This window comes from Mirounga leonina, unplaced genomic scaffold (genome assembly GCF_011800145.1).
Source record: "Mirounga leonina isolate KUSES-001 unplaced genomic scaffold, KU_Mleo_1.0 Mir_174, whole genome shotgun sequence".
Taxonomy (NCBI): Eukaryota; Metazoa; Chordata; class Mammalia; order Carnivora; family Phocidae; genus Mirounga; species Mirounga leonina.
In genome coordinates this window covers 61,412,524-61,430,986 of record NW_023270451.1, presented here as the reverse complement: position 1 = coordinate 61,430,986, position 18,463 = coordinate 61,412,524, and the positions used below count along the sequence as shown (strand labels likewise).

The following is an 18,463-nucleotide window of genomic DNA, read 5'->3' as shown; positions in this document are numbered from 1 at the left end:
GTCTTGATTTTACCTCTACCCAAATGAGAGTGTGTGTCTCATTGTCATTCTGGTCATGCAGCAACTGATTCCATTCGGGCGATGATAGACACAGAACTCCAATTTTCTTTTTTCCCCTAAAGAAATTTAAGGAGGGCTTCCATTATTAGGTTTTCTCGAAGATGTTGCTTGTATTTCATGGAATTTGTATTTGTTAGTAGTTTTATTTGCCACACAGTGTGCACAGAAGTAATCATAGAAATGTGGACTTATCATGAGGCATTGAACATCACAATTTTATATGGGGACTATGATTGAGTGATTTTTTTAAGTGTGAAACTTCTTACTTCCCAAAGGGAAGGTATTTTTGGAAGGATAGCCTCCTATTATTACTTTAATACTTCCTGAATTTCTAGTTTAAAAACAAATTCAAAGACCCATTACTCTGTACACAATTCAAGTTAAGTCATCCAATTAAAACTCAGACAACCTTATTGGGAGACAATTTTGGAAACTTTGGGTTACTTATGAAAGAGTTAAAAAAAAAAGTGTTCTTTCTATTCTGGATATCAGACCAGGACACATTTACTCTGGTGTTTACATAAATTCTATCAGTGCACCATGGAAGTGGGAAAGAACTGTTTTTATTTTTGTTTTTTTGAAACCAGGAGGACAACAAAGCAATAAGAAGGATCATAGGGCACCATGTTAGTGACAAATCACGGGAGGTGGTTCCAGAAATGTTGTGAAAACTAGTTTCTCATTGCAGGAATTGGGTTGGGCCACTCCTTCACCTCCCCCCCTTCTCAAACACAAATATTTTCATATAATAAAAGCCTGTTTCCCTATGGTTATAACCCAGCCTCCCCTCCTCGGATACCACCATTTTAAAGGGATTTACTGCGCGGACCTTCCCGAAGTCCATAGGCTCTCTCTCTTCCTGGACCGTGTCTTGTGGAGGTGAGGCGCCCCTTCGGGGGCTCACGCCGGGTGAAGGGAGAAGAAACACCCACTCGGATCCAACCCGGGCAGCCAGAGGCCGGAGCATGCGCTGAGAGTTTGTGCAGCTGGCCCTGGCTGCCGCCGCTGCCTCGTCCGGACTTGGCGAGGACTTGGGAGGGACAGCGGCGCTGGGAGGTGGCTTAACAGAGACTTTCCAGCAACTGCTGCCCAGGACTCTTTTTTTTTTCTTTTTCCCAGGAGGCGGCGACGGCGGCGGCGGGGGGAGAGGAAGAGAAGGAAGCGTCTCCTGCTTGAGGCAATGCAGCCCTTCGGCTCTCCGGGAGGAGCGTCCCTGCCCTGATGAGCCCCCGCAGTGCGTCCCCGACCGTCCCCCGGCGGGAGTGGGGCACGGAGCCCAGCGCCGACGGTGAGTGGCCGCACGTCTCCAGTCTTTCCAGCCGGCTGTCCCGCCAGCCCGCCGGCGGCTGTCCTCGGCGCTGTGTGCTCAACTACTTAGAGGCTGGCGGTGGGGCTCCCCGCCGCCGGCGCTTCCCCCCGCGCCCTGCCGGGGGCGCGCGGACGCGGACGCGGACGCGGTGGCGGGGCGGGGGACCGCGCTCGGCTTTGTGCTGCTCGGGCGGCGGGGAGCGCGGGGTCGCGGCAGCGGCCGGGGCCGGGGGAGGGGGACGTGAGTGACTAACCCGGCGTCTGCACAGCTGCACCGGCCCTAATTCCCCTGCGCCCCTCCCGCCCCCGCCCCCGCCCCGGGCTAATCCATCATTCCGGGCCGAAGCTCCATTTCTCACGTTCTCCCAAAGAAACCCTAGTCGCCGGGCGGAATCCCAGCTCAGCGCCGCGCCCCCCAGTGCCCGGTGTTCACACTCGAACTGCGGATGGGGTGGGGGGTGCGGAGTTGGGGGGGCCAGGAGCTGTCCTCATGAGGGGGACACTTGCAGGCACGGACTCGCCGGCGGCGCCTCTGACGTCTCCCGGGGGTAGTGTGGTTTCCAACCTTCGGGACAGTTCCGAGCTGAGCTGTCCCCGAGGAGGGGCGTGGACTGAGGGAGGTTTTAAAGAGCGCCTCATCAGAATGCAGAGGACACCGCCGCGGGTCCCCAAGGACGGGAGTTTACTGTGTGCCTTCATTCATCCGGGAGTCAATCTTTTCTCTTCTCAGCAGGTGTTATCTGAAGTGGGTCTGGACTTTAGGGGAGTTTAGGTTACAATTACAGCTTTAAGACCTGATCTTCGAGGAGGCGATGTCTCCATTGACCTATAGGCTTCGGACCAGACTCGGGACCCAGCGGAGGGCCGGCAGGGGAGGGATGGGCTGGGGGTGTGGAGCGCGGTGGTAAGTCCCCTGTTCTCCCTGCCCCTGCAGATCGCTGCTACTTTGCCGGTGGAAGTAGGATGTGGTGAAAGGATGGGGCTTTTCCCTTTCGGGGCTCACAATGGCCAGAGAAGATTCCGTGAAGTGCCTGCGCTGCCTCCTCTATGCCCTCAATATGCTCTTTTGGGTAAGTCGAACGGTTCCACTGCACCAACAGGTGGGGACGGCTGGACTTGGTTTCCTACAGCCACCACTTAATGCGCCGAAGGGCATGGCTAAGCATTAATTAATTACACAGGATCGCACCGTCTACTTTTCAGAGAAGTAAGTTTTGACCTTAAAATGCCTTTGATCTAGCTCAAGTGCCATTCGTAATTCGAAAAAAAGAAATCGACGCCTGGATACTGGTGGCAGTAAAATTAGACTTGAAGTTAATCTAGGGATATAAATAAATGCACGTGCTTGTGCTTGTAGATAAAAAAATTATGACATACTACTTAGGGAACTGCTTGTTTTCAGGAATTTCAGATAACTGTCCAAGCCATAAATTGTTTCCTTACCTCATACTGGCCTATAAATCTGGTTGGGGCAAGCAGTCTTACTCTGTTTTTGTAGGAATTCATACACAGATATCCTATCAAAAGACTGGGTAAATTTTTCTAGGAGATTCCATGCAGCCTGAAAAGGTGGTTTTCATGTAACTATTTCTAAGTTGGCCAAGTTTTAGGAATTTTGTGTATGCTTTTGGAAAATCCCATAACCATTTAAGGAAATAAAATACATAAAATTTAACAAGCTCATGGAAATCTTTATGCTGTATGACCTAGTGACTTTCTATGCTTTTGCACCCAGGCATAAATTTTCATTAAGTGTTATTAATAATCACATTATTATTTATAAAACTTATGAGGAAAATATAAAAATTAAAACTTTGTTGCTTCGAGAAGCTGTCATGCTTAAGTGGATCGTTTTTGCCAATTTTGTGTTCTATTAATAATTATATTCATCATTTTCTATTAGAATTTTCATGTGTGATTTACTTATCTGGCTGACTGGCTGCCATTTGCCAGCCTCTTTTCATAAGAGGTACATGTGTTCTCTAGAGGATGACATTTTGGTTTGAACTAGTCCCTATGGGTGGCTGCATTTTAAAGTGACAAATTAAGACTTAACTTCAGTGAGTAATCTGAAAGATACCTAAACTGGCAGCATTTTTTTCTCTACATGAAAATTAAAAAGCATCAAATAGTTAAATTCACTACTTGGAAATGTAAAATCACTAAGTGATCTTATTGCAGTTTTTGATTCTAAATATGTACCTTTTTCAATGGGTCATTAAATTACCTGCTTAGCTATAAGGTTAAGATTTTGAACTTTTTTTTTTTTTAAAGATTTTATTTATTTATTTATTTGACAGAGAGAGACACAGCAAGAGAGGGAACACAAGCAGGGGGAGTGGGAGAGGGAGAAGCAGGCTTCCCGCTGAGCAGGGAGCCAGATGCGGGGCTCAATCCCAGGACTCTGGGATCATGACCCGAGCCGAAGGCAGATGCCTAACAACTGAGCCACCCAGGCGCCCCTGAACTTTGTTTTTTTTTTAATGTAAAATATCACTTATATTTACTAGTTTTTCACTCTTCTACTTTATGCTTTTTAATTCTAGAATCATCACATTTTTACAGCTAAAGGGGGATTTATGACCTGTTGAACTTCCTTACTTTGTGGATGAGAAAACTAAGTGTAGGTTAGTGACTGGCCAGAGGTTAAATGGCCCAATGGCGACAGGATCAGTAGCCCCACTCAGTTTTCTTGCTCCTAAATAATGCCTTTACATGGATAATTACGGAGTTCTCAATCTTGGAATTACTAGGATTTTTGCTGATGCTGCCCAAAGAATACTGATTTGGATTTTCTTAATAATCTGTATTATGTGGGGGTCGGGGGAACCCCAGTCATTTAACAAAAATATTGCTCTTCTGAGTAATGAATTTGCTTATAAAAACTTATTCCTTGAATTCCTCCAGGGCTTGTTCTATCCCCAAAGAATATAAAATGTTCTGTCTTTGTTGTTATCCTGTACTTCAACTTTCTCACTTTCTGTGTGCATGTTCTGACATATTTATTTATTAAGATCCATTTCCCCTTTCTCCAGCCCTCTTCTTCTGCCACCTTCACCTCCAACAAAATAATCCACGCTAACCGCCACGTGTGGATCCCTCTGTATTTTTCTTTATTTCATACAAATATTTATTTACTCATACCTATCCACATATACCCACTCATGTACATTTATATGTACATTCACAATATTTTTTTGTTAAATTATTTTTCTCATTTAGTCACAGGAGTGAGATTGCTACATTGGAGGATATGTGATATCGACAATAACAAAGTAGCTAATCTTTATATAGTTCTTACATAGGCCAGGCACATATAGTGCTTCAGTTTCCTAGTCTGTGAAGTAAGGATGAAAGTTCCTCTTTTTTAGAGCTGTTGTGAGAATTCGAGTTAATACATGCAAAGTGCTTGAAACAGTTGCACATAACAGTGTTCTCTATGTGGCAGTAGTAACAGTAGATGGTAGTATTTGCGGTGGTTACCACTCATTACTATAGTAATGATGCTCAAGTAGATTATCAGGAGGTGGGTTGCTTAGTCAAAGGAACCTCTGTGTTAGTAATAGCAGTAATTGTTATTGTTGTGATTAATATCACTAACACTGCTACATTTCTTTGACCCAGAAATCCTGTCCTGGGAATCTATTCCTTAGGAAGAAGAACATAAATACACCTCATTATATGCGCACACGTATTTGTTGGATCTTGTTGGTGTACTGGCACCTTTTAATTTTTGTCAGTTGGAAAGGTTTAAAATATTATTTCACTGTTGCTTTGTTTTTTTTCCCCTCCCCTCGCAGTTGAGCATGAGCATAATTTTCTTTAGACCTATATATATTTCTTATATATTATTTCATTTCATAATTCATATTCATTAAATATTTCATATTTACTATATAGGTTCGCCTTATTGTTTGCCCGTTGATTTCATTTATACTGTTACTACACAATAGTTAAACAAATTTTCATATGCTGTTTTTAATAGAATTTTTCTCTGGGATTTTAAATAATCTTTCATATTCTCTGTGCTTTCAAAGCACCCACCTTTCTTGTTTTCATTAGGGTTTCTTTTTCCCTATGGACTTAAAGCTTATTTTATATAATTAAAAATATCTGTTGGGATTTTTGTTGGAATTGTATGAAATGTGTATCTAACTTTGGGAGAATTAGCGTTATTCTTTCAGTGTTAAAACAATGTTTGCAGATGCTATATTTCCTTACTGAGTCAGATGTAGTTTTCAACCTTGTGCTAGGCACATTCCTGGGCTTTCTTGCACTACTCATGCATCTAATTCTCATAACAGCCCTGGAAAATTGTTTGTTTGTTTTTTGGGGTAAAGAGAGGTCACTTGGAGAAGCTCAGTAACTTTAGCAAGTGGCAGAACAGGGAATCACGGTTCAAATTTTTTTCCTCCAAGGTTTGATAGAAGTTGACCTGCTGGACACGGTGGTGAATTTACTTGCAGTGAAGAGGCAGACACCCTCCGTAGGAAGGGATTAGCTGTCCACCTCCTCATTCCAAGTCCCCTAGTGCAGTGCTTCTCAAACCAATCACTTGGGCATCTTGTCAGAATGCAGATTCTGATTCAGGACCTCTGCAGTTGGGCCTGGAAGTCTGCTTTTCTAAAAAGTTCCTCTGTGATGTTGGGGGTCTGAGTGCCACATGTTGAAGAACAAGGAAGCAGTCCTTGCTTTGAGCTCTCATTGTAATCATTGTAATCAGAAGCAGAATAAACCAGTGGAGCATGTAAGCCCAGCTTCTTAAATAGACTTCACATTCAGAATATGGAGAGGGATTGTTCTTGCCTCTAGTTTGGCAAGACTGAGAAACCTACCCTCGTAACCTCTAGGATCAAAAGCTGTAGCCTTTTACTCCTCACTTGACATTTTGAAATTCTTTTTTCCCTATCTCTTTTCTACTATATTGGTACCATCTCCCTTTCTCTACCGAAAAGGATGTTAGGGAAAAGAAAACTAAATTTTAACTGAGGACCTATACAGTTTTGTTTTGCTGTTCTGAGAGCTGAAAATTAAACAGAGTGGTTTTTTTTTGTTTGTTTGTTTTTTGAGTGTGTTTTTAAATATGAGGCATAGACCTAAGAGGAAGCAAGTAGATCACAAATGCACTGCTTTTTCTCCATTGCTATGGATCCAGTCATCTTGATTTGCCCTCTGTTGAGTGGCTCTCGCATGTTTTGAAGAAGCCTGACCCCAGTACAGCTGAACTGGAGTTGGCACACAGATATTGGACCTTCTAGGTTTCTCATGGGTGTTGTGGGTTTGTCAAGGGAGAAGTCACTGGGGATGCGCTGCACGTGAGTACACTGCCCTGAGAACTCTTTTGAAACCATGATTCACATTCTGGCCACAAAGAAGCAAGGAAATGAGTTGTTTTTACTTCAGATTTATCCCACTTTTACTGTTGAAATGGCATATTATTTAAGTAAACAAAAGCTTTCCTCCATTTAAAAGACAGCTTCTGTGGCTTTATGATATGAATCCTTGCCATTCATAGATGGTAATTTTCTGCTATTACATATATGGATAAATATGGTTGTTTTTGGAAGTTCCTGCAGTTGATGAACACTTAACATTTATCAAATATGTTTGTTTATTATTTTCTAAAAATATAATATCCCATATTTAGTTTTTAAGTTCTATAAGAGCCATTGCTTTTCACCTACCATTACTAAAGAAAGTAGCAATAGAGATAAACTTCTCTAATGAGCTAGGAAAAGAAACGTATAGAAGAAAACCTAAAAAGTGGACGGGGAATCTAGTTCACACTTTGGGATATATGCAGGGCAAATGAAACAGCAGAAGGCCAATGTTCTGTTTCTTTTTCCTTGGCCATAGGTAGTGAACCTTAGCTATTTGACTCATGGCAGATCCTAACGAGATCTTGGCAAGTGGACATTCGTCTTCACATGCCATTTATTTAGTCATATAAAAATATGACTTTTTACATTGATGCCCCTAACTTTATACTCTGAAAGTCATTGAAGTTTTCTTTAATTCTAAGGAATAAGGAAGAGACTTCCAACAAATGTTAGTGCTTTTTTTTTTTTTAAGATTTATTTATTTTATTGAGAGAAAGCGAGAGCACGCGTGCGTGCAGGAGTGGGAGGGGCAGAGGGAGAAGGAGAAAGAATCTCAAGCAGACTCTACAGTGAGCACGGAGCCCTGACGCAGGGCTGGATCCCATGACCCTGAGATCATGACCTGAGCTGAAATCAAGAGTAGGATGCTCAGCCGACTGCACCACCCAGGTACTCCAAATGTTAGCGCTTTTTAAAAATAAACTTTATATAAACTTTAGTCTCAGGGGCAAAGCTGATACATTCTTTTTATACAGTGTGGCCCCTTTTGAGCAAAGATGAGCCATCACATGGTTCATAAGGACCACTCTTTGGAGAAGGGCACGGGGGATTCTCTGGGACACATCCCTGCTGCAGAGCCAAGCAGTACTGACATTGGGCTGCCAGCCTCCAACTAATTAAGAATTGATTTACCTTTATATCTCAATAAATCACAACTTGAATCCCCCCCTTTTTTTTAAGACAAAAAGGAATTTTAAAAGCACCTAGTCCAATTCTTCATTTTCAGAATGAGCAGATGTTCCAGAAGTTTGAATTACTCGTCCAAGGTCTCTGTAGAGTTAGAACTGTAACTAAGTTCCCCATCTCTCTTCTGCATTCTGCTCTTTGCTACCAGATTTGACATAAAAAGGAAAGTCCAGGTAGGTGGTTTTAAACATCTGTCAGCCTTGAATAGAAATTATTGGTGTCACTGTTACCTTATATGAGACTATATGTTATGGATGGCAGAGAATTGAAGGACTTAAAAGTCTCTTTTGTGACTATGCCCTTGCTATTTGGTGGAAGCTATAGGCATACGTTTCATGACAAGTTTAGGGAATGTGCACACACATAAAATTCTGATTTGGAAAACAACTTGATTCAATCCTTATTTTTACATAATTAGATTTGAGCAAAACCAGACTATGTCTCCAACACAGCAAATTTCATATGTACAAATATTTGTTGAGAGCTAGCATTTTCTAAATGTTTTGCAAGACGGAATGTAGCAAATGTCCTGCTAAGTATTATATTAAATATATTTCTCTAAAGTAATATTTGTTTTATTTTCTAAACGTTTTCTTGAACTACAAACAATATTCTGCAATACTGGAGAAAATGTAATAAGGAGTTATATGCCCAGTTACATATGATAACCGCAGTGTTCCTAATCATTTAATCACAATGAATGATAATTGAAGAATTATTTTATTTTAAGTTGGAAATTAGTAGAAAATACCATTATTAGTAAGGAGTCCTGAGTGGCTTGCATAATTTGTGCTTCTAGATTTAATAGCATCAAGTATTGATGTGATCTTAGTATTGAAGTGATCTCATCTCATTTTAGCTTAGTTTCTTGCTATAGCTTGCACTCTGTATGTTGTTACTGCTCTGATTTTCTCAGCCCCGGTGAGTAACATCACTCCTTGAGAATGAAACTGTTCTCATACATTTAATGCAGCTGGAAATAATGTCATAATAAAAACCAGTTTAGTCTCAGAGTTGATTGTTCGCCATAAGATAAGGCTTTGGATTGATATTATTTATTTTGACTAATGTTCTGGGCACGACTACAATGCTTGGGTAACTACTGTGCAAAAGAACAGTAGAGTCAAGTAGAAGTTTGTAGTTTAAAGGACATTTGAGAACACTTAAACCAGCCTCTGACCTGATGTATAAATCTTTGATCTTGTAACTCAGCAAGCATCTCTCTCCTGGAAAACTTCCAGTGGTACAAAGCTTAGCTCTTCTTAAAGCATCCCCTAATTTTGCTAATGTTCTCTTAGAGCTCATCTAGCAAGTTGAAATCATTTCTCTTTAATTTAATTATTTTCTCATTCATTCATCGAATATCTCTTGGGCCTCCCTGCTGGGCCTGGTACTCTTCTATGTGATAGGGCTGTAGATAGTGGTCTGTGGAGTGAGATGGGTGGGTGAAAATAGAAAGCAATTGATAATGGCTCTGTGAAGTCTGTCCAAGAGCCCTGGCTGTGGGTAAGAAGGGAGTTGGGAGAAGATCTTTACATGCTAGCTATTTGAGCTGGCCTTGAAGGGTAGGGCTGCCCTGCTCTGCTCCTGAGGATGGAAAGCCTGGGGCAGGGTGCAACCCAGGCAGAGGGAACTGCATGGGGAAAGACACAGGGTCTTGGGGGGCTCTGCATGGTGCATGTTGGAGAAGCGCAGCAGCTTTTTGTCATCTGGGTACAGAATGCGCGTGAGAACGTGCTGGCAGGGAACAGACTGAGGAGACAGCTTCAAGGTGATTGAAGAGGGCCTCTGTGCCCTGCTGAAGCATTTAAACTTGACTCTCTAGGAGAGAGTTGGGGGTAGTGGAAGTGAGAGCTGGGCAGGCGCCCTAGGGGCAGCTGGGGAAGCTGTATGAGCAGAAGAACTCCATCTGTGTTTCCTAAAGCTATTGAAGGGTGAATGTGAGGTGGAATCTGTGAGCCAGAGAGTTCATTAGAAGGTGATTGCAATTACCTGGCAAGAGACTGAGGGCCTGAACTAGCCAGAAGTGGCAGGAAGCGGGGAGGAATTCACCAGCCGTGGTGGGGGAACAATCTGGAGGACTTGAAAGTAATTAGATGTAGGACTGAGGAAGAGGGAGAGGTTTAGGCTGTCTGCCAAGTTGCCAGTTTCTGTGATTGAGGCGTTGATTCTACCATTTACCGAGATAGGAAATGCAGTGGGAGGGACACACAGGTTTTGAGAGGAATGGAAATGAGTTCAGTTTCAGAGATGTCAAAACTAGGAAGGGCCATGCAAATGCAAGAGGTAGGTAGCTATATCACAGAGCTTTATCCCTTATCCACCCACTGGACCTTCAAATATCTGAAGATTCCATTTCTGAACTGATTTAGGAGTCATCTTGTCTCTTAAGCTGACTGAGAAAGATTAAGAGAAAGCCCTGAGGTCAAAAGAGACTTGAAGTAGTAGTACGTAATATGCAAAAGAACCCTACTCTGTCTTTTCATCACATAAATCCTCTGTGAAGCCGGGCTTATTATCATAACAGTTTGTATGTGAGGAAACAGGCTTAGGACAGATTCAATGATACCCAAAGTCATATAGCTAATTAAGGGGCAGAGGTGGAATTCCAACCAAGGTTTTTGGCTTTGGTGGTTTCTTACAGTCATTATGGCCAAGCCCATATGCCTTTAATGTCCTCTAAGACTGTGTTATCTGGTCCCTGCTTGGCCTTTCATTCTCACCACATGCCAGTTTCCCTTCCTTGAACATGTCCTGCTGCCTTCCATCCTGGGATCTTTGCTTTTCTTTCCGACTGGAATGTACTTTTTCAACCATGCTTTCCCTAATGAACTTGGTAATTACCCTTCAGAGCTTCCTCTCTGAGAAGTCCCTTTGACTCCATGGAATAGGTCAGGCACCACAAAAAAGAGGCTTAGAACAACTTGTATTATTCCTTCCCAGTGCTTACTACCGTTTGCAATTACACATTTATATCTTTGATGGGCTGATTAATGTGTGTCCTCTTAGTAAATTTCACCATAGACTAGAGATGGTGCCTATTAACTGCCATACCATTATCCGTGTATCTCCAGCACATCTCAGAGGACCTGGCCAAGAGCAGTTGATCAATACATATTTTTTGAATGGAAGAATTACCTCAAAGCCCATGCACTTAGCCATTCTATGCTACTAGAAATGTTTTGGAATATACCACTTAAAAGAATTACACATTTCTTGTTATAAACAGAAGAACAGTGTATAAATGACCACTGATTATAATAGACTATACCAAAATGAAGAAACTTATAATTTATTGATACCTGTCTCAGAGCTATGATATTGAAAATTGGCTAAACAGCCTAGAAGAAATTAGAGGATGGAGAAACTAAGATCAGTTATTACTGATCAGTTATTACTTTAAAGAATGATAATTATTTATAATTGTGCAAGAATTTGAGGTAATTAAATAAAATATCACATTAATAGACATTCCTGTCCCCCCCCCCATGAAACTTACAAGGTATTTAAAGGTCCACATACAGCCAAGTAGAGGGAGAACATGTAGGCTCAGATTTAATCACGTGGTCCAGGGCCCCCTGCTAGCCCTGTGTGTTTTTTTGTTTTTTTTTTTTAATTGCCCACGTAGTTTTCTTTTTTTTTATTCTTATGTTAATCCCGATACATTACATCATTAGTTTTAGATGTAGTGTTCCATGATTCATTGTGCATAATACCCAGTGCTCCATGCAGAATGTGCCCTCCTCAATACTCATTACCAGGCTAACCCATCCTCCCACCCCCATCCCCTCTAGAACCCTCAGTTTGTTTTTCAGAGTCCATCGTCTCTCATGGTTCATCTACCCCTCCGATTTCCCCCGCTTCATTCTTCCCCTCCTGCTACCTTCTTCTTCTTCTTCTTCTTCTTCTTCTTCTTTTTTTTCTTAACATATATTGCATTATTTGTTTCAGAGGTACAGATCTGAGATTTAACAGTCTTGCACAATTCACAGCGCTTACCAGAGTACATACCCTCCCCAGTGTCTATCACCTAGTCACCCCATCCCTCCCACCCCACCCCCCACTCCAGCAACCCTCAGTTTGTTTCCTGCGATTAAGAATTCCTCATATCAGTGAGGTCATATGATACATGTCTTTCTCTGTTTGACTTATTTCGCTCAACGTAATACCCTCCAGTTCCATCCATGTCGTTGCAAATGGCAAGATCTCATTCCAGCCCTGTGTGTTTTAATAGGTTCTATTATTATTTAGGTATGGAGAAGCCAACAGATCAGGTGACTGCCATTGAAAAGATAGTTTATTATACTCACAGATCACGAGAGAGAGAGAGTACATGTCTCATCACGAGGGCCAAGAGGGGAAGCACTGGGGTCCATCTCAAGGCAGAGAGAAAGAGAGGGACTGGGCAGTACTTTTACTGTGGCTACATCAACAAGGAACAGGCCGGACAAAGAAGTAGGTTTTGGATTGGCTAGTTTAAATACTTTCAGCAGCCTCTGGAGTACAGGGGCTGTCCTTGCTTGTCTGGCACCTAGACCTTGGGGTGATCACGGCAGGTGTGGAGTGGCCCAGGGTGAGAGCGCGCAATAAAGGAGGTGGTTGGGGTGTGGGGTCTGGATTGGTTGGTTTGTATTTGAAAATGAGAAGTGTGAACCTGGGAGAAGGACTCCTCCCAATGGTGGTAGAGGGCAGGCAGCCAAGGCAAGGTGGCTTGGGCACATTATCAGTTTGTTCAGACCAAGGTGTATCCAGCTTGAACATATAGAACAGAACCACCCGATTGGCTGGTGTCGAGAGCCATGGGTTAAATTTGAAAATTGTATTTAGAATAAGAAATTTTGTATTTTAAATCCTATTCTCCCTTTTGCATTTTCAACAACATGGAATGAAAGCTAACGCGCTTGCTTTATTTTCTTTGGTAATCTCGAATTTTGTAGCTTTTAAAACTAGAAACCATTGTTTGACAAGGCAGGCAACTCTAGGCATCAAATTCAGAAGCTAGAAGCATGATTAATAAACTGTGGCTGACCCACTGGGTAACTTTTATCAGGTTTATAATCTGTTTTTATTCCCACCGGAAATGAGGATAGTAATAACTAGTCTTACTCTTCTTGGAACTGTCGTCCCAGGATTCTTACTCTGTTTCAGGCCATTGACCCCTGAGACTCTGTTCACTAAAGAATATAATTAAGACATTCAGACTTAACCTGGCCACTAGCGACTACCCCCCAGCCTATGCCTCCCCTTTTAAAAAAAGAACCCTGCATGCTGTGCAGGCTAGTGTCCTCCCTGTGGAAATTAATATGCTCATTTCTAAACTTGGAAGGTAGTTAGTGACTAAGCCTAAACCTCCAAAGACCAAAGGCTTGGATTTGAATCTCTGCTCTGCCATTTAGGGTCTATATGACCTTGAACAGATTACTTCATTTTTCTGTGCTTTGTGGTACTTTTTATAGTCTGTAGTTATCTGCCTTGTGTCCCACAAGAAGCTTCACAAAGGCTGAGATCTAGCATCTCTTATTCATTGCCAGGTCTCCAAATCTAGTACAGACGGTATGAGGCAAATAGCAGGTGTTGAATAAATATCTGCCACTGAATGAAGAATGAGCAAATTCACTACCTGATTTTTAAGCAGGTAGCCATATTTCCCTACGAGAGGCCACAGAGCTCTTCCTGTTCTGTTTGCCTTAGAGTCTTTATCCAGAAAGCATTTTCATGAGCACTGCTTGAGTCAGTATAGACCCATTCCTACCTTGTATATTCATTATTTCAGTATTTAAAAGCTAAATCTATAGTGCATAATGGTAATTGATGTTCATTAAGATGCCAGAAATTATTAAAAATCAAATTAAAGTCAAATTAAGTTCTTAAGATAAGTATAAGGCACACTTGTCCATCTAAATAGGAAAGACCTTCAGAACTTAGGAGCTAACCTTCAACTTTTTGAAGTTTCCCAGGAAGACTCATTTTGAACATGTTCTACAACGTTGCTTTAAAAAAAGTTTTTTTTTTTTTTTTTTTTAATTATGGACAATTTAAAACATATATATAAGGAGATTTCAAAAAATCTTCATACCATTGTCGTATCTCAAACAATAACTTCTTAACATTTTCAAAGTATCCAGTCATGTGAAAATATCCTCTGTCATTTCATAAAGGTCTCTCTGTAGCTGTTTTTGTTTGAATCAGGATCCAAACCAGGTCAACATATTGCATTTGGGTCATCTCTTAAATTTCTTTTAATTTATAATAGTTTCTCCTTCCCTCTTTTTTTCCACTTGGCCAGTTTTTTTAATTAAAGAAACCAGATCATTTGTCCTGTGATATTTTTCATATTCTCGATTTTGCTGATTGCATCCCCATGGTGGCATTTAACAAGTTTAAATCTATTTCTTGTATTTCCTATAAACTGATAATTAGAGCTGGAGGCTTGGTTAGATGCAGGTTTGACATTTTGGAAAAAATACTTCAAAGGTATCTCTGTGTACTTCTGATTGCATCATGTTGGGGGAACACATTATCTTTCCTTGTGATACTAAAACTAATCAGTGGGGGCTGGTATTTTACTTCAGCCTGATCTCCCCATTCTAGAAGTTAGCCTTTCATGCTATGCAGTTCTCAGCCCTGACTGCACATTAGAACATCTGTGTAGTCTTACACATTTCTCATGCTGTGGCCCTACTTTCAAGAATTGATCCAGGGTGGTTCTGGGCTCATCCAGAGTGGTTCTGGCTTTTTTTAAAGGAGTCCTAGGTGATTTTGAGGACTGAGAACTATGGACCTAATAATTTGGGTAGTCGTTGAGGATCTTTGCCTAGAGATCCATTATTTCAGTAGGGGTTGTAAATAGTGATATTCTCATGCTTTCTGCATGTGTTAGCAGAATTTTATAAAAACTTTCATGAAGTCTTTGGCTCTTTTTTTTAGTTTGTATAGGAAAGGTAGGATAAAAAATTGGATTCTTACCAGTTTTCTGAATAATGAGTTGAGTATCCACCCTCCTACAAAGGTGACAAGTGAGTTTTAAGTATTATTATCCATTCACAGATTTTAGCATATTTGATATTTCAAATCATTGCATTTATTGTTATTATTACTATTATTTTGATGCTCAAACTGTTTGACCTTTAGACAATGGAAGCCCTTGCAAGTTCTCCTGTCACTTTCTTGGCAACATCAGTAGTATGGATTTGATTGCTTCCTTGCTTATTATAAATGACATGTTTTAGGCTCATCTTTTACATCTGATAATTTAGTCATTCTGTGGCCTCTTCATCTTGTGCAATTCTTGTCTTGAACTTAGAATCAGCCATTTAATTGTCTAGCTATCTGTGTCCTCCTTTGGTGACATTCTGTTTAGTGGCTATGACAGGATTACAAAATGAAATGGCAGATATTTATAACAATAGTGAATTTCTAAACGGTAACTGGGAAAAAGCGTAATGATCATGTAACAAAAAAAATCCTTAATTGTTTTAATGATTAATCCTGCAGAGAATGTTGCATAAATCCTTGATCAACAATTTGTATTTTTTTTCTTTCCAGCTAATGTCCATCAGTGTGTTGGCAGTTTCTGCTTGGATGAGGGACTACCTAAATAATGTTCTGACTTTAACTGCAGAAACAAGGTAGGCTTTATAATTAATGACTGCTTTCTTTCATCAGGTTTCCTCAGACCCTAGTTTCTAAGTAACTTTGCCCTCAGCGGTTTAGATGATAGTGCTCTTCCACAATCCTTTGTCACAGACACTTGCATTTTCTAGCATTCTCTTTAAGGTATGCCACTCGTCCTAGCGAACATTTCTGGGTATGGTAACACCAGTTGCCTGTCCTGTGGACAGTGTGGCCGCCGCATCATATTTGTGCGTAAAGGACAGCATAGCTACTTTCCTATAAGAAAATTACTGCCAGCTTTCTTACCTTCATATCTCTCAGCTAAGGAAACCAAACTCAGCATTGCCATTTTCTTCTCAAATTTCAAAAGGTTGATCCGCTAATATCACAGGGGCAAATTACTTTAACTTCTCCCAGCCTCCATTTCTTCATCTCTGAATGGGGACTCCACATGCATTCCTCTAAAATGTCTGGAGAATGATGAACTGAGGTGCATGTTTGTAAAATCATTAACACAGTGGAGCTTAGTAAACAGTAAGGGCTAATTTTTGTTGTTACTATTACTCTTACTAGTATGGTTCTAGTTAATGATTTTTTCACAGTTTTCCAACAGAAATCACCTCCCTTCCTCTTTCTTTTAATAGAGACCAATTTCCTTTTACACAGCAGTCTTTTGCATTTTGGGGGAGGATCGGTCGGCGGGCAGAAAAGGTGCTGGCCGGGTCAGAGAAGAGGAAGATTCCTGTTTCTTTCCCTCAGGCTAAGGCTTCAGAGCTAAGAGTGGATGGACTTCTTATTGGGGACCCCTATCTTATAAGAGATTTTAAATGAGTTGAGGTAGAAATGCTACCACTTGTATAAAAAACTAAACAAAACAAAACAAAAATAAGACAAGCAAGCAAATCGGTGATAGCGCAGTGACTTTGAAAAGAGCTACACAGTCATGAGCTTTGAGGCATGATGATTTAAAGGATTAGGAACAGGAATCTCAGTTGTGTCTTGTACTGTGTCCTTGGTGCATTTTGGTTATGTTTTATGTATAATATGACATCATTGTTCTTTCAGGGTAGAGGAGGCTGTCATCTTGACTTATTTTCCTGTCGTCCATCCAGTCATGATTGCTGTTTGCTGTTTCCTTATCATTGTGGGGATGTTAGGCTACTGTGGAACAGTGAAAAGAAATCTGTTGCTTCTTGCATGGGTATGGTGTTTACATCTTCTTTTTATTATGGGTGAAAAGACCAACCGGTATTGTATTATTTTTTTCATCAGTGCACAAGATTACGTGCTTAGGGAACCGTGATAGCAGGTCTCTAATCTGTGGTAATTGTTCAACATCCTGTGAGAAGGGAAGCGTTCTTTCCATGAGAGATGATTTCAGCACAAGTATTTGTTGTCCTCAAATGAGGAGGGATGGAAATATGTACGCTATTTAATTATTTCACCCTGGTTATGTGTTGACATTTTCATTTGAAAGTGTAAGTTGTTGCCTTGTGTCATGGGCCCTTCGGGACTAGAACAAAGAAGTTATAACAGAACTCTTGTTCTCTCTCTCTCTTCCTTTTTAAACAAACCTGCCGTAAAACCCATGTGGAAATTCAGGTGGTGAAATAGCAGATAGATATTCAAATCCCAGCACCACCTTTACATAGGGTAGCAGGTAGAAGTGAGTCTTGGTTTCCATAATCTTAGTGGTTTTCTTGTGTTTTGTTTGGATTCTGAAAGAGTTGACCAGATTGCTTCTTAAATTCCCTTCAGCACTCACATTCTATGATTCTAAAATCTATGATTCAACTTCTAATTCAAAAATTAGGAAACTCTTAACATTAAAAATTTGAGTCAATTTAAATTACAGCTTATATATATACACATACATATGTGTGTGTGTGTATATATATATTTTTGAACCACATTGAGTGTATAAAATATTTCATGTTAGTGGCACCAGATAGTGAGGCTGCCACCATGATATCGCAGACATCTCAGATTCCGGAAGAATTAATTCATTGGATATATTCCTTTCTTTGCAGTAGTGCTCAATGCTAGCTGTGCATTAATTTCTTGTAGGGAACGTAAACAAACATTTTAATGGGGTGCTAATATGCTGGATATCTGAGCAGGAAAAAATCCTGATTTGTAGCATTTGAAGCTTTCCGTGGGGTAAATACTTGCAGCATGGTTGATTTCCGGCTACCAAAGTGGGATCACTGAATGCAGAGTTGGGGAGAGATGCACACAAATTGGCTCTCAGGAGTGGGCTCCTGCACACCAGTGCTTGACTGGCTCCCATTCCAAACCAATTAAAACAGAATCTTAGTGTGAAGCTGAACTAAAGCTTTGAATTTCACAGGAACAACCTGTGCGAATGTATTAGTTGGCTTTTTGGAGGATAAGTCTTGGCTTCATGGACTCTTGAGGTCCATGACTGGGAAACAGAAAGTGCTGCAGAAAATAAACCACACTCAGAGAAGGGGAGCATGCCCATGACCTTACTTCTTTCCATTTTGGTATACAGTGAGGAGAATGGCAGAAGGGTTTGGAGTCTTATTTTACCATTTAAGATATTTGGACAATAATTTAAACATAAACTCAAGGACTTATTTTATATGAAACTTATAGTTTAAAGGACAGAGAAGGTATTTTGAACTTAAAAAAATCTAAGAATCCTTTTTTTTCTTAATTTTATTTATTTATTTTAGAGAGAGAGGGGGAGAGGTTGAGAGCAGAGGGAGGGGCAGAGGGAGAGGGAGAGAATCCCAAGCAGACTCTGCACTCAGCATGGAGCCTGACTCAGAGCTTGATCCCATGACCCCGAGATCACGATTTGAGCCAGAACCAAGAGTCGGATGCTCAACCAACTGAGCCACCCAGGTGCCCTGCTCTCAGAATCCTTTTTTAAAACCACAATCTTAGGG

At 41.0% G+C, this 18,463-nt stretch overlaps 1 protein-coding gene across 4 annotated transcripts in view; it reads left to right on the top strand.

Moving 5' to 3' along the window:
• Window positions 1-847: 847 nt before the first annotated feature.
• Window positions 848-18,463, top strand: part of TSPAN12 (tetraspanin 12) — a 63,507-nt gene continuing 45,891 nt past the window's right edge. The window contains exons 1-5 of one of the 4 annotated variants that reach the window (XM_035020990.1): window positions 848-939; window positions 1,180-1,348; window positions 2,303-2,438; window positions 15,480-15,562; window positions 16,614-16,749. In XM_035020990.1, coding sequence (XP_034876881.1) covers window positions 2,373-2,438; window positions 15,480-15,562; window positions 16,614-16,749 — 285 coding nt within the window. In that variant the 5' untranslated portion in view covers window positions 848-939; window positions 1,180-1,348; window positions 2,303-2,372. Of the gene's footprint in view, window positions 940-1,134; window positions 1,349-1,705; window positions 2,114-2,302; window positions 2,439-15,479; window positions 15,563-16,613; window positions 16,750-18,463 lie in introns of those variants that run through there. The other 3 variants (XM_035020989.1, XM_035020991.1, XM_035020992.1) reach the window with 3 other exon arrangements.